This window comes from Zonotrichia albicollis, chromosome 3, assembly GCF_047830755.1.
Source record: "Zonotrichia albicollis isolate bZonAlb1 chromosome 3, bZonAlb1.hap1, whole genome shotgun sequence".
Taxonomy (NCBI): Eukaryota; Metazoa; Chordata; class Aves; order Passeriformes; family Passerellidae; genus Zonotrichia; species Zonotrichia albicollis.
Window position 1 is genome coordinate 98,712,492 of NC_133821.1, and position 14,292 is coordinate 98,726,783.

Genomic DNA, 14,292 nt, shown 5'->3' on the forward strand with positions numbered 1-14,292 from the left:
GGTATGACAAGCAGTCCATGATTATAAACCCACAGCTGGCACCACCCTGCCATGCCTAAGAAGGTTCGGAGTTCCTTCATTGTCTGGGGTTTCGGGGTTTGGCATATGGCTTCCCTGCCTTAAAGTCTGCTGCTTAGCATTCACTTCTTACCCCAGGTAGATTACCTTCTGGTTCACTACCTGTGCCTTTTTCTTTGAGACTCTGCATCCTTGGAGTCCTAGGAAATTCAACAGGCTTACCGTCCAGGCTTCTCTCGCTTCCCTCGTCTGAGTGGCTACTAGAAGATCATTCACGTACTGCAACAGCCTCCTTTCCTCTTGTGGAGCTTCCCGGGACTTTGGGTCTTTGCAAGCTGTTCTCCAATTGGAGTGGGGAATTTTTGAAGCCTTCAGGCACATGAACCATGTGAGCTGTACTTGAATGCAAAAATTTTCTGGCTGGCTGCATGGATAGGGAGGCAAAAGAAGGCATCTCTTAGGCCTAAAACAGTGAACCAGGTTAGCTCAGGTGTTAAGTTAGTAAAGTATATGGATTTGCTACCACAGGGTATAAATTCTTTGTAATCCTACTGATAGCCCTCAATCCAGTACTATCGATTATTGGGCTGATTCCTTTCCTATCTTCCTTTTGAGGGGGTACTGCTCAATTCTCACTGGTTGTGCTCTTTCCTTAAGCTTGATTACTGTGGGGGGTATTTTTCACTCTCCTTGGTACAGCAGAGGCCCATACCCCCAAAACTACTTATTTACTTATTCTAACATCTCTTTACCAATGTCTTTCTTAATTTCAGTGTCTGTTAATGTTAAGCCTAACATCTTTATATCATTTGCCTCCAGAGGAAGTAATCTTTCTCATTTGAGAATGTTTAGCGAATTGAGCAAATTGTACAAAAACTTCTAAGTACAAATGTTACTTTAAAGGTTTGCAAAAGTATGCCTTCTCAGACTGGTCAGTTGTTCCCCATACTACAACATAAACATTCTCCACAGGTACTAAAGCTTTAAAACTGAACATATGGCCTCTGTATCAACTAAAATTCCACCCTTTTCTTTCTTCTGATCTCACTGCCTCTTGCAGAGGGGTCTGTAACATCCTAGTTCTGGATGAAATTGAACGGCCAGGAGGGGGATGGGTTTGAGTGGGTATACTTTTGGAGCCTAAGTCTTCTTCCCTTTTGGGGAGGTCATCTTTATCCTTCCTCCCTTACCTTAGGAGGAGCCTTTAACAAGTCATATGTACTCATTTTGCGAACTGTAATCGCTTTGCGTTTCAGCATGATAATCTTTGTTTGACTTCATACATTGCTATCTTATGCTGCATGCTGAACAACACATTTGATTTCCCTTCTCCTTGCTTTGCTTTCCTTTTCAAGGGCCAAGACCAGAGGGCGGTCTGATCCCACAGTCTCTTTGCCATTCTGGGTGATTTCTTAAAACAAAAAACATATCAGCATACAAAACCTCATCCCATTTACCTTCCCATTTTAAAACAGTATTAACTGCAATGTGGTATTATAAAACTTTTTATTTTCTGAGCTGCCTCTACTGGCAGCCTTATTCCAGCGAGGCTCTCCCAAAAGGGGCTAGTTCCGGAACCTCTTTGCTTTGGTTAGTTCTCATTATGTCCTTCACAGTAGTTTCCCAGTCTTCCTCTCCCACACTCCCACACATAGCTCCAGGTGGCAGGTATCAGATGTGATTTCCTACACACGAGCTTTAAGATCTTAGGTTCTGAATCAGCTTGATCAGAAAACTTTAATTTACACTCGGGGCATGTGCCCCGACACTTATTAGAACAGCAATACCAGCGTCTCTCACAAACTCCGCACTGCAATAATACCAATGCAGCGTGCCAGCCTCTTGATGCACCCACGGCCTTCAGGAATTGCCTGCAGAGGCAGGCTATTCCGTTTATTATGGGGAATTCTAAATCCTCTACAGCAGGCTGTTCCCAGTCCAGACTTACTATAGTACCAGCTGAAGTCTCATAAACTTATTCATCTCTTCTATCTAAACTCTGTTTTACAAAATATCAGTCTTTTCTAGTTCTCTTCTTGCACAATCTAATAAGCACCGTGTATACTTACATTCGTTTTACTGTCTTGCAAAAAGGCTGTGCTTGTCACAGCCAAAACTCTGATATGCCCGCAGACACAGACACACATGCACACACCCCCCCCCCCTTTATCTCAAATTCACTAGAGCCAAGGCTTGAATTGCTGTGGCGGGGAGAATTCTTGGAATTCCTTTAATTCACTTTACCATAGTTAAACATAAATCACCATACCATAGTTTTTCTGTGTAAAATCCTACTCTTCTGCAAACAAAATCCCAAAATCTCCACAAACACCACTATGCAATCCAAGAATCAAATTACCACAATGCAGTGGAAGAAAATCACCAGACAAAATCACTGGGAAAAGGCATATCTCTCAAAGTGCCTACTTTTCTCAACACAACACAGCATACCATAATTCAGCATTTACTCACATCAGCTTTCCCTGGACACAATCAAAATAACAGCACACAGTCCAGAGATCAGGTCCAAACATCCAGGGCAAAGAAACTCTCTTGAGCTCGTACTCACAGTTAAAATGTACCAAATCTACACAAATCACTACATTTAGACACAATAAATACGGTAACTGATGTTTCTCCACTCGTTCTGCTTCTCTGCAGGGCACTCCCTGCCCCCAGAGCCTGCTGCAGCCAGCGCCTCTGGCCTCACCTGGCCGCTTCAAACACGGGTAGTACTCACGCCCCCGCGCCATGGGTGAACTCACTTGTTCGCTCTCCCTTTCATACACCACACACTCGCACGATTACAGACACAATAAAATTAACCACACAATATATTAACCATACAGTGATAGAGTGTCCGGACACCACACACACACACACACAGGTTCACTCGACCCACCCCTAGGGTCGCTAGCACTCTGCCCTATCAGACAATGAACCTCCATCTCTAATCCAGCTACTCCATCAGCTACATCCACAGGCCGAGCACCCAGACGTCTCTGAGTGATTTGCTCCCTCTCTCTCTTTTCCCCCAGGGGCCCCTCAGTACATACTGTATCCTCTGCTGGCCAGAGGATGTTTCCTCCTCGCAGGAGGAAAGTCAAGATGAGCAGAGCCCCACCAGGAAAAGAATCCTAGGGCACACCTTGGAGGTCTGTCAATCCCCCCTGCCCCTGCGGGGACAGAGAACTCCTGCCTGGCTCGCCATAATGTTTTGCGGAGAAAAGAAGAAAACCCCACAATTTGTGAAAGTTGTAAAGCTGGTATGTTTTATTGCAGCGCGGGATGCATGCGGAGATTGCTCTCCTTAAAAAGGCATGCATACCTCTGAGAACTTCAGGTCTCTTTTTATCTCCCTCTCAAATACATATGCATACAGTTTTATAAATAGGTCCATACATATTCATTTTGATGGATTTCGCATGACATTTGCCGCTATTTCTTTTTTATCAGAAAGAATTTTTAGGTCAGGTTGACCTGCTCCCATGACAATTTCTGTCTCTCTTGATCATCTTCTGTCTCCCCCCCCCACCATTATCTCTGTCCTTCATTGAAGTAACTTCACAGAGCTTAGGCCTTGCAGTCAGGCTAAAAAACTATGGTTTCTAACCACAGACTCAATTCAAAAATGCACATTTCACCTAAATCAAAATGGATTTCTATCCAGGAAAATTTCCACTTTGCCTCAGTGAAGCTTGATCTAAGTGATTAAAATTAACAACTTGACTACAATTAGTATAAAATTTGATTTAATATAAAGTGATGTAACTCAACATGAAATCCTGCATTCCAGGGTCTCACTAAGACCTGACATGATCCTGACTCCTCCTTTCTCAATAAGTTTTAAACTGGCAACCAGCATTTGTTTCTCAGAGTCTGCAAAGGGCTTTTAGCTGCTGCAATAGATCTTCTGATAAAGGAAACATGGGTGAAGCTGCATTACAAGACTTCAAATGTCTAGTGGCAAAGCAGAGATGCAGTAGGAGCTCTGGTCCAAGGATATTCCAAGTTAAGCTCAGAGGAAGGAAGAATCCAAACTTTCAGCCTCAGCTAACCAGAACCTGCAGGCTTTTCCTGGCATTTCCCAGAAAAAAATACAGGACCTCTTACGTTATGGGTGCTTAGTTGGAGGCAGACACCCAACACGGACTCACCGAGCAGTCCTCAACAAGCCACGTGTTTTATTGTTCAGAGTTTCTTCTATAGGCAGCTCTAAACTACCAGGTCTCAGCTGCTGCTTGGTCTGGGTCTTAACATAGCCCAGCACTCTGACCAGTAATGTCTCTGCATTTATGGTTGAGAGGGATTAGTCGGGGTGCTCTGTTTGAGTTCAAATCTATCCTATCACTCTTCCCCTAGGGAGTTTTTTATCAAACCAGAAGAGCCAATAAGGTTTCATATTCTAGCCAGACTTATTTGTCCAGCTACAGATTAGCTGTATTGCAAAAAAGACCTACTCTTTGGGATAATCACTCCTAATTTTCCAACAATTATGGGAGTGTCAAAAACACAGAACCAGACAGATCTTAGGCATAGAAGTAGAAGCAAGAAATCAATGAACACCCACATTTTGAGTATCAATAGTAAGAATTTATTTCAGGTATTCTGTTTAGCTATTTAAAGTACACTGTACAGCAGTGGCAAATTAACTTAAAGCATTCTGTGTTGTCCAATATACCCCCTATTTAGTGAACTATTGTCTTTGCTGGTTGGATCAAAACTTGTTTTCCAGTGTTTTCATTATTTTCCCAATGTCAGCAGCACAATGGAATAGTTTCTACAGCTTTACACTCAGTAGAAAATTTTGATCACTTTTGGTAACTCTTCCTCAGTTATTAGCGGTTTTCTCTGGCTGCCAGGCTGCAGGAATTTCTTTATTGTGGGGATATTGCTTATTCTTGCTTTGAAACTCTACAAAACAAAATCAAAACAGCACTGTGCTTAAGAATCATTTCAGCTGTCAGACATTTCAATGTTATCTGTGCCCTGAAAGACACATTACAGCTGGGTGCTGCAGAAGAAACTTTATGCTTCCCCTCTTATGCTTTTGGGGTTATAATGACATAAGGTACCACAAATACAAAACTGAGTAGCTGAGGCCAGCTACAGTACGTGGGACATTTTACGATTTTTCAAGTCACTTTTGACACTCTCACTCCCACATATTTCCCAGCCACTTTAAATCAGTAGTCCTTTCCTTTCATTCTATATTCAAATTGCCCATTCTTTTACCTGCAAGAGAGGAAATTTGGCAAGTATATCAGGTTTGCACTCCTCTGCCATTAAAATGATTTCAAGTAATTGAACATCTGCCCTGCTCAGCTGGTTGCCAACCAGAAAGTCGTTTCCATGGTCTTTCAAAACCTAAAAACAGAGAACAGAAGGAGATCATGTCTCTTCTCTGTTAATAAAATATAAAATAACATATAAATATATAAATTTAAGTTTTTCTGTTCTTCTCTCATAAAAAACATATCTTCAAAGCAGGGTCACACATTGCACAGAGTTGTCAGTGAAAGAAGGAAATGCAGTTCAAACACCTGCAGTACAAACAATGATCTGAAGGCACTGCCATCCCAGGCATCATCTATCAGCTCTTTCACTTCTACATTCCTGTCTGGCAGCTCACTTGGGCTCATCTTGCCTTGCCTGCTGTAGCTGCACTGAAGGCTGAGCTGTATGAGATACAGGAGGAACTGCAATGCTTTTACACAGTATATGTATGGTACAGGGCCGTTCGCACTTCAGGAGGAGACTTGCTATCAAAGCTGGAGCTGTAGAGTCTCTTGTCTGAAACAACACACACATTGAAACATGGACATTTGGGGAGCTCTGTGTGTGCTGGGTTTTTGCAGCTGTACATCTCTCCCAGATTGGAAGTGCCTTCTGTCCCCTCTGTAGTTTCCTGTCTCCACCTTAATCCCAGCACCACTAAAAACCAGAGCATTGATTTTCCAAGTGTAGCTTCTCTTCTGCTTTCCTCCATTAAACCAGTGTGCTTCCAGGATGGAGGTTGAAGGTAACAGCATCAATTGAGCTACAAGCTCTTTGTCACAAACCTTCTCAAAGACTGGGAAGTATCTGTTTTCAGCCTTGTCCATCATATTTGCAAAATTTTCGTCCCTTTTGCCTGGTGGTAGGTAGCCATATTTCATGAGTAACTCATTCAGATCGAACATTCCTTCCACGTACATATCGATTCTGAAAGGAAGAGATCCACTTGGTCAGGTCACACAGTAGTTCTGAACTCCTGGCACAATAACTCCTGGCAAAACCTCACCAAGATGCTGGGAAATCCCTGCCCTTTCTATCCCACACACACACACATACCCTGGCAAAGTTCCCCCTGGAATGCAGTTGCACTGGGGCCAGGCAGGGGGGAACTTGGGCCAAAGGCAAATGCAAAATTCCTAGGGAAACCTAAAGACTGTAGGACTCCCACTTCTTACTGGGACTGATTCCTGTCTGGAATATGGGTTTGTGAACCTGACTACAGAATTCTCATGTGTGCCATCCAGACTTGTGTTAAAAATCCAATAAGACAGCCTAAGTTTTACAGCAGGTCTATACCATTTCTAGCAAATATTGTGACACATGTGTTTACCAGGACTTATCATACTGAAGCATTCAGAAATACCTCAGGTGAAAACATGAGCCCCAGGAGTCATCTCCTTTAATAACCTGTAATTAAATCTCTACTCATTCCTGGTTATTAGAGAGAGAAGGGTTTTTCTTCCCTTAAAAGACATTGCCCTGAGTGTGAGGAGGGTAAAATGATGCTGCTGACAACTGCAGGAGAAAATGAAATGCAGCCTCAGGGGGACAGTCTGCCCCCCCTGACTGCTTTCTTCTCATAAGTGCATGGACCTCTGACTGATGATTCCTGGGCTCGCTTGTCCTATGGAATCCAGCTGGCTCTCTCTGCTGCAGACATCAGCTGCAGTCACAGTGATCTCGTGCACTGCTGCCCTCTCCCACTGAATCGAGCTGGGAGCTGGATACCCTTGTGTTTCCCTGAGCTACAGGGTGAGCTGGGGTCTAACAAGCAAAGGTGGTACTGTTACAGTACAGGGCTCTCTCCTTCATGTCCTTCCCGTAGAGGTTGTACTTGGTTGATATGTAGTTGGCAATGGCTCTGGTCTGCACCAGCTTCATCCCATCGATCTCTACCATTGGCACTTGCTGAAAGAGCAGGGATCCATCTAGGCCAAACAGAAAAACACAAGGAGAAGTTCAGTCCCTCACTGAGAACCACCCACATGTGTTAGGCAAAGAGACCACACGTATTCCTTTTTATTTAGAATCGGAATCAATCTGGCTGGATAAAAGATCCCAAGATCATCAAATCCAATTGTAAAACCAGCAATGCCTAATTCCACCAATAAACCCTCTCCCCAAGTGCACGTCTACACTCAGTGACTCAACCACTTCCTTGGGCAGCCTGTTCCAATGCTTGACAACACTTTTGGTAGCAACCTTCCTCATTCTTACAGGAAAGTGTGGACAATGTTCACCATGCAGCAGTGACATGTTAATAACTTAATAATATAGCAATGACATTGTGGGAATTTCAGATTGAGGAAACAGTCAAATGCAGAACTGGCAGCTGTCACATATTGAACACTACAAGCACTGCATGGCTCAAACACATGGAGGTTCACAGAGATGAAGAGGACTGAAAGATCTGGTCCAGCCAGTTTCTGTCATGTTTTGCTAAATACATCTGCACTTTCTAAGCACTGACCAACATGTAATGTGAATACTAATAAATATATAAATAATAGTGAATAGGAAATCAAAGAAGATCTTTGTGACAACTTTTTTGACTTTACAAATTGCACCGTCAGCCATCCTACCCTTCGTTGTACTAACATTCTCCGCCTGCAAAGCAGGCACTGGGCAGGTCCTACTAGTAGTCTCCACCCAAACCCACCACTCCAATCACCTAAACAATTTCAACCTCCTACAATGCTAAAAATCATCACCCCAACTGCAGCACTCCTCCCCTTAACCCTCCTCTCCTCACGCAAACACCTATGACTAACATCACATAATACAGCCTACTAATCGCCACTGTCAGCCTCCAATGACTCACACCAACATACTACCCAAAGGCCTAATCCCCTGAACATCCATTGACCAAATCCACTCCCCCGCTAGTCCTTTCATGCTGACTCCTCCCCGTCATAATCATATCAAGCCAAAACCACCTAGAACAAGACCCCATCACCCGCGAACGAATCTTTGCCACAACAGTAATCCGAGCTCAACTGTTCATCCTTCAAGCCTGCTCGGCCTCAGAGCTAATGCTCTTCTACATCACATATGAAGGCACCCTAATCCCCACCCTCATCCTCATCACACAATGAGGGAAGCAGCCAGAACACCTAAACGCTGGCACTAGCCTCCTATTCTACACACTGGCCAGCTCACTCCCAATACTTATTGCCATCCTCCACCTGCACAATCGAACTGGTACACTAGACTTCCCAATACTCAAACTTTCACACCCTACATTGAACTCTTCTTGATCTAACTTTTTGACTTTACATCTGTCTAGGCATGAAGTGGGAACAATGAGTGAGTTCCATGAGATTCCTGCTAGACCCAAATATCTCTTGGAGTGAGGCTGGAGCCATGCAACGCTTTTGCTAGCATGCAGAAGTCTTATCTTAGCCTGAAAGATGTAAAAATTGTTCTCCAGACAGAGAGGTATCAGATCAGAGAGTCTGCAAGAGTTTTTGCTTGATGGAATCATATTTCTTGATTCAGATGACTGATCAGATATGTCTTTCTTTGTAAGGCTGCATTTAGCATCCTGCTTGTGTCCTAAATACTTTTTGAAAGGCAGCCTTTCCTATATAGGGACCAAGGAATTATTCCTACAAGACAGCAGGACTGCAAATGCTAACCCAAGCTCAGGTTGCTTTTCATAGGCCAGGTGAAGAGCACAGACATGCAATTTGGTTTGGAAAAGACATGATTATCATGTTCAGGAAGACAGAAGCTGAAGCCAGCACGGTGGGTTGTTGCCTTGGGAAGCAGGAATGCAGCAGAAGAACAGGTAAACTCGGAAATCTGGAACTCTTTTTTCATAGGGATCATAAAACCACAACTTTGAAGGCAACCTAAGATGCCAATGACTTTCAAGATGATCTGAAGACAAAGGCCTCAATGGCCATAGGATGGAAAGCAGTGGTCACAAAGTGAAGCAAAGGAGTGAGACCTCGTGGGAGACGACCCCTGGGTGCCAACTGTAGGGGCTGATCTCTGGGGCCGTTCGGTGCCACCCGGCTGCTCTGGACCCCTGCCCATCCCAGCCTTTACGAGGATAAAAGGAAAAGACTTAAGGTTCTCTTCTCCTCAGGACCAGAGCCCTACTTTATTCCTTGATACCTGTTACCTGGAAATCCAGGCAATATCCCTGGGGAAAAAGAGGAGGAATCCTTGATGGCGGGAGATTTTAAACTGGGCAAAGGAGGATGGAGGTAAAGAACCAGAGGGAATGGGATACAAGTGGGGATGGGGAGAGGAGAGGAGGAGACCAGGGAGAAACCACTGCTACAGGGGCCTAGGGGGCAAGGGGGAGAAGGAGACAGACCATGTGATCAGTGCAATTTACCAGACACCCAATGCAAAACAACAACTAAATGAACTATTTAGTGCAACACAACAAAGGAGAGTCAACCATCTGAACTTCAAGAAAGGCTCTTGGACTGTGTGGGTTGTCCAGAGAAGCTGTACATTCTCCATCCCTGGAGATACTCAAACCCCAGCTGGACATGGTCCTGGATAACTGGCTGGAGGGGGCCTTGCTTGAACGGGGGAGGTGGAGTAGATAATCTTGAGTGGTCCCTTCTGACCTCAGCCCTCCTGGGATTCAGTGGAGGTTGAAGCAACTGGGTGGATGATATCACCTAACACTGCAGTGTGCAACTCCGAGAGCTCATGTACAATCCAGTCTATGCCATTGTCTTTTTAAGGCACTAAGACTTCAGAATTCTTAGGTGATCTCAGACAAGCAATTCTAAATCTAACTTTAATTAATTATTTTTATTATTATTATTGCTGTTTTTATTATCTAAGAGTATAGGAAACTTACCCTTCTGTAACTTTGTCAGATCCTCCTTTTTTTCCAGGTAAGATTCTTCAAACTGCAGGAAGGAGAAAAGTTCTATTGTCATTCCATGATTTAGCCTTTCCTCCTTTAGGTAAAAAAGGCCTAAAGCGATGTGTTTTGGGTAATTTGATATTTCTAAAACATGAATCATATTTGAAATCTTGCAGGCACATTGGCCTTCACTGTGACAGAAGCCCTTGTATCTAGAAACACACAGATTCTCAAACACCATCTCAGGTTTAGTATCAGAATATGTCAGAGGTATAAAATTTACTTTGTGGTTTACAATATCCTGTACGTTCAATGGCAAATTACATCAAGGCAGCAATAATAATCTCTTGCTATTTTGGACATTGGAATTTTACAGAAGGTTCTCAGAATTGCAGGCGCTTGACCTCTGTGATTAATCAGAAAATTGGGAAGCCAGGTTCTGCTGCTGGGGTTCTAAATTTCTTCTCTCTCTAGTTACAGGGGAGGAACATTTCTACCTGGTGCTACCTGCAGGCTTTGCACATGATGCATGCAAGTGAGACAGGAACTTGCCCCCTGCTTAGGGCAAGCTCGTGGTCCCTGTTGGCCTGATCAGCAATGCACTGAAGGCACAGCTTGAAACTGCTGCTCAGTCACACTTTTCAGAAGGAACAGCTGAAGCACATATTTGTCACAGGATCGCAGTACAAAAGACCAGAAGCAAACCTCAACCCCAGCTGCTGCCAGGAGCCACCGAATTGGTTCCATGCGACCACGTCCATTGAAGTAGTGCAGCTTGGGTTTTCCAGACATGTTTCCACCTGCCTGATTCCCTGGTATCTGCAATGAAGAAAGCAGGGTTGCGCAATAAACATTCACAATCCTGGATTCAATTCTATAATTTGCTTTCAAAGTTGGTTTTTTTGAAACCAATGATTTATTGTCCAAGACTTGAATTAATCAACAGTGGAGGTAGAACTTAGAATATATTGAGAGACTGCGGAGTATCATTCTGCCTTCAAATATTACTTACACATGCAGAATGTTTTAGCAAAACTCTGTACTTACCGCAATATGCCCAGAGAGGAAAGCAGTCAATCAAAACAATTTTCATTCAAAGTGTTCTGTTCTGACCACTGAGCTGCTTGTGCTCATTTTGTATTTTTGCATTATCAGAACACAGTTACTGTTTAATCAGATACATGCTATAATCTCAGCAATTGCTCTGCTTTCTCCAGCAGCCATTTATGCTCCATTATAACCAGCCAGGAAGGAATTCTTTCCATCAGTCAATCCCTTTTACAACACTCCATGCTTCTGAAATGTCTTTACACAAACCTCTAAAAATTGAAAATTAATTTTGCCTCTGGTAACATCAGATTTGCCTTTACCACAGGCACAGCCTCAGGGCAATGCTTGCTTGGTCCAGTTCCACCTCTGCTGGAATTTTGAGCAACAACAGCTTCTAGGCAGACACTTAAAGCAACAACAGTTTCTAGGCAGACCGTCACCCACCCCACTCAGAACCATGTGTGCACATCAGCCACAAACACACCCAAACAGTGCCCAGCCTGTACCAGCCTCACAGCTATTGACACCCTGTCAGCAACAAAGCTGAAGCCTTAACAGCAGCAAAAGGAAAACGGCCAAACCACCGCCATATTCCCCTTGTAAATAACATGTCAGCTTCTCGACAGTAGGAAGGAGGAGGTGAGAGAAAACACTCCCCTCTTGTTGCATCTGTACATCTTTTTCTAATTCTCTGCACCTCAAAAGCAGCTGATTAAGAATTCACATTTGCTACACATAACCATGTTAGTAAAGACAGTACATACACACATTTATTCTATAAGACCCATTCAATGACTGAGTTTCACATACAACAACTCCCTGCATGTCCAAAATAAAAGAATCCACTTACCTTGTGCACAGTGGAACTCACCCTAAGCTCTCAGCCGTTCTGTCTTCAGATCATATATCTCTATAGCCCCTCCCACATCAAGTATTGCAAACAATTCTCTGCAAATGAGAAACCTCTTTCTCTTAAGCAAACAAAACCAATCATCTCTATTAAGTTACTTCTCACCTACAGAAAATAAAATCCTGACTAATGCTGACAATGTAGATATGTAAGGTAGATGAGAGGTCATGGTCATTGGAAATATCTGTCATAGCACAGATGTTTATATGCCTCCTATTTGCTAGTTTAAAATATTTTTAATGGCCGAAAAGCTCAGTTGAAAAGAATGCTGGAATGCCAATCACACTTTTATTCTAATGGGTTTTGGTTTTTTACCTTTTACACCTTGCTGCTTTACATAAATCACATCAACTAAATCTGCTCAAATCTCACACAACCTTCTATGCCTTGCTAAGTGTATATTCCTTCAGGACACTTCTGCTCAATTTCATTAACGGACATTGGGGTCAGTTTTTACATTTTTTCATCAAAAACGTTTCTCTGAATTTGATTCAGTGTAAATACACACCAAAGAGAAGTGTGAGAGACAATGAATGGAGTGTGGTATCAGAAGTCAAACGGCCCTCTGCACTCCTGACTGTTTTCTTTGGCCAACTATATTGATTTACGATGCCAATACAGAGTTATCCTCCATGCACCATCCTGCCTATCTAATCTATGTAGTTAATGATGATGTAGGCAGTACCTGCAGTCAAGGTGAACATCCACGTGCAAAATTTGGCTGAATTACCCTGTACATAGCAGTGAGAAGGAATATTCTTCTGAAATTACACAGGGAGGTTTTATAAATTGCAGAGTGTCACACAAAAGAATTGGTTGTTACAGCAGGAGGGGCTTTCTCCCTCAGGTCCTTCCTGGACACTAGCTGCAAGTCTGAACGCTTCAGTGAGGCAGGAGAAAAACAGCTCCTGCAACAACCCTCTATAATACATGCTTTGCTGCTAAAAAATATGGGGATTTTTCCTTTTTCATAAAAAAAAAAAACTGGTTCCAGCTCCATGACATTTCTTATGAAGAAACTGATGGCTTTACCAAGACCTAAAGAGTCCTGAGATTGCCCAGCTGAAAACTGACAGTGCTCTAGTTGTAGCTGGATTTAGGGCACTGATTCTTTCATTTACAAACTTGATTTATTTGGTGTTTAAGTAGTATCACAGAATCATAGAATGGTTTGGGGTAGAAGGGACCTTAAAGATCATCTAGTTCCAACCCTCCTGCCATGGACAGTAATAAATTTCACTACATAAATGCACATATTTATCAAAGTTCAACAGTCTTTTTAACCTCAATAGTGGAATTTGATTTAAGTTATTAAAATGAACAACTCCAGTACATCTTGTATTTGTTTAATACAAGTTGTTTTTTATAAACTTGGTTTAATAGACAGTTACATAAGTCAATATGGATTCCTGCATTCCAGGGTCTCACTAAGACCTGACACCATCCTGAATCCTTCCTTAACAAGTTTTAACCTGCTGACCAGCATTTGTTTCTCAGAGTCTGCAAAGGGCTTTTAGCTGCTGCAATAGATCTTCTGATAAAGGAAACATGGGTGAAGCTGCATTACAAGACTTCAAATGTCTAGTGGCAAAGCAGAGATACAGTAGGAGCTCTGGTCCAAGGATATTCCAAGTTAAACTCAGAGGAAAGAAAAATCCAAACTTTCAGCCTCAGCTAACCAGAACCTGCAGGCTTTTCCTGGCATTTCCCAGAAAAAAATACAGGACCTCTTACGTTATGGGTGCTTAGTTGGAGGCAGACACCCAACACGGACTCACCGAGCAGTCCTCAACAAGCCACGTGTTTTATTGTTCAGAGTTTCTTCTATAGGCAGCTCTAAACTACCAGGTCTCAGCTGCTGCTTGGTCTGAGTCTTAACACAGCCCAGCACTCTGACCAGTAATGTCTCTGCATTTATGGTTGAAAGGGATTAGTCGGGGTGCTCTGTTTGAGTTCAAATCTATCCTATCACTCTTCCCCTAGGGAGTTTTTTATCAAACCAGAAGAGCCAATAAGGTTTCATATTCTAGCCAGACTTATTTGTCCAGCTACAGATTAGCTGTATTGCAAAAAAGACCTACTCTTTGGGATAATCACTCCTAATTTTCCAACAATTCTTGGGAGTGTCAGAAAAACACAACCAGACAGATCTTAGGCATAGAAGTAGCTGCAAGAAATCAATGAAGAGCCAGGCTTTGAG

The 14,292-nt window shown here is 43.0% G+C and overlaps 1 protein-coding gene across 1 annotated transcript; it reads right to left on the reverse strand.

The window, feature by feature from the left end:
• Positions 1 to 4,724: 4,724 nt before the first annotated feature.
• LOC106629973 (glutathione S-transferase-like) lies at positions 4,725 to 12,157 on the reverse strand. The gene is made up of 7 exons (XM_074538184.1): positions 12,033 to 12,157; positions 10,838 to 10,951; positions 10,124 to 10,175; positions 7,091 to 7,223; positions 6,081 to 6,222; positions 5,254 to 5,385; positions 4,725 to 4,932 (listed from the first exon to the last, which is right to left on the reverse strand). Exons 2-7 carry the CDS (start codon positions 10,922 to 10,924, stop codon positions 4,813 to 4,815), a joined length of 666 nt encoding a protein of 221 aa, XP_074394285.1. The 5' UTR covers positions 10,925 to 10,951; positions 12,033 to 12,157; the 3' UTR covers positions 4,725 to 4,812.
• Positions 12,158 to 14,292: the final 2,135 nt, after the last annotated feature.

Coding starts and splice junctions, on each gene's coding strand:
- LOC106629973 (XM_074538184.1), bottom strand. CDS start 10,924: ATGTCTGGAAAACCCAAGCTGCACTACTTCAATGGACGTGGTCGCATG. Junction 6,223..7,090: donor GACATGAAGGAGAGAGCCCT/GTACTGTAACAG, acceptor TCTTCCTTTCAG/AATCGATATGTACGTGGAAG. Junction 5,386..6,080: donor ACTTCCCAGTCTTTGAGAAG/GTTTGTGACAAA, acceptor CTCTGTTTTTAG/GTTTTGAAAGACCATGGAAA.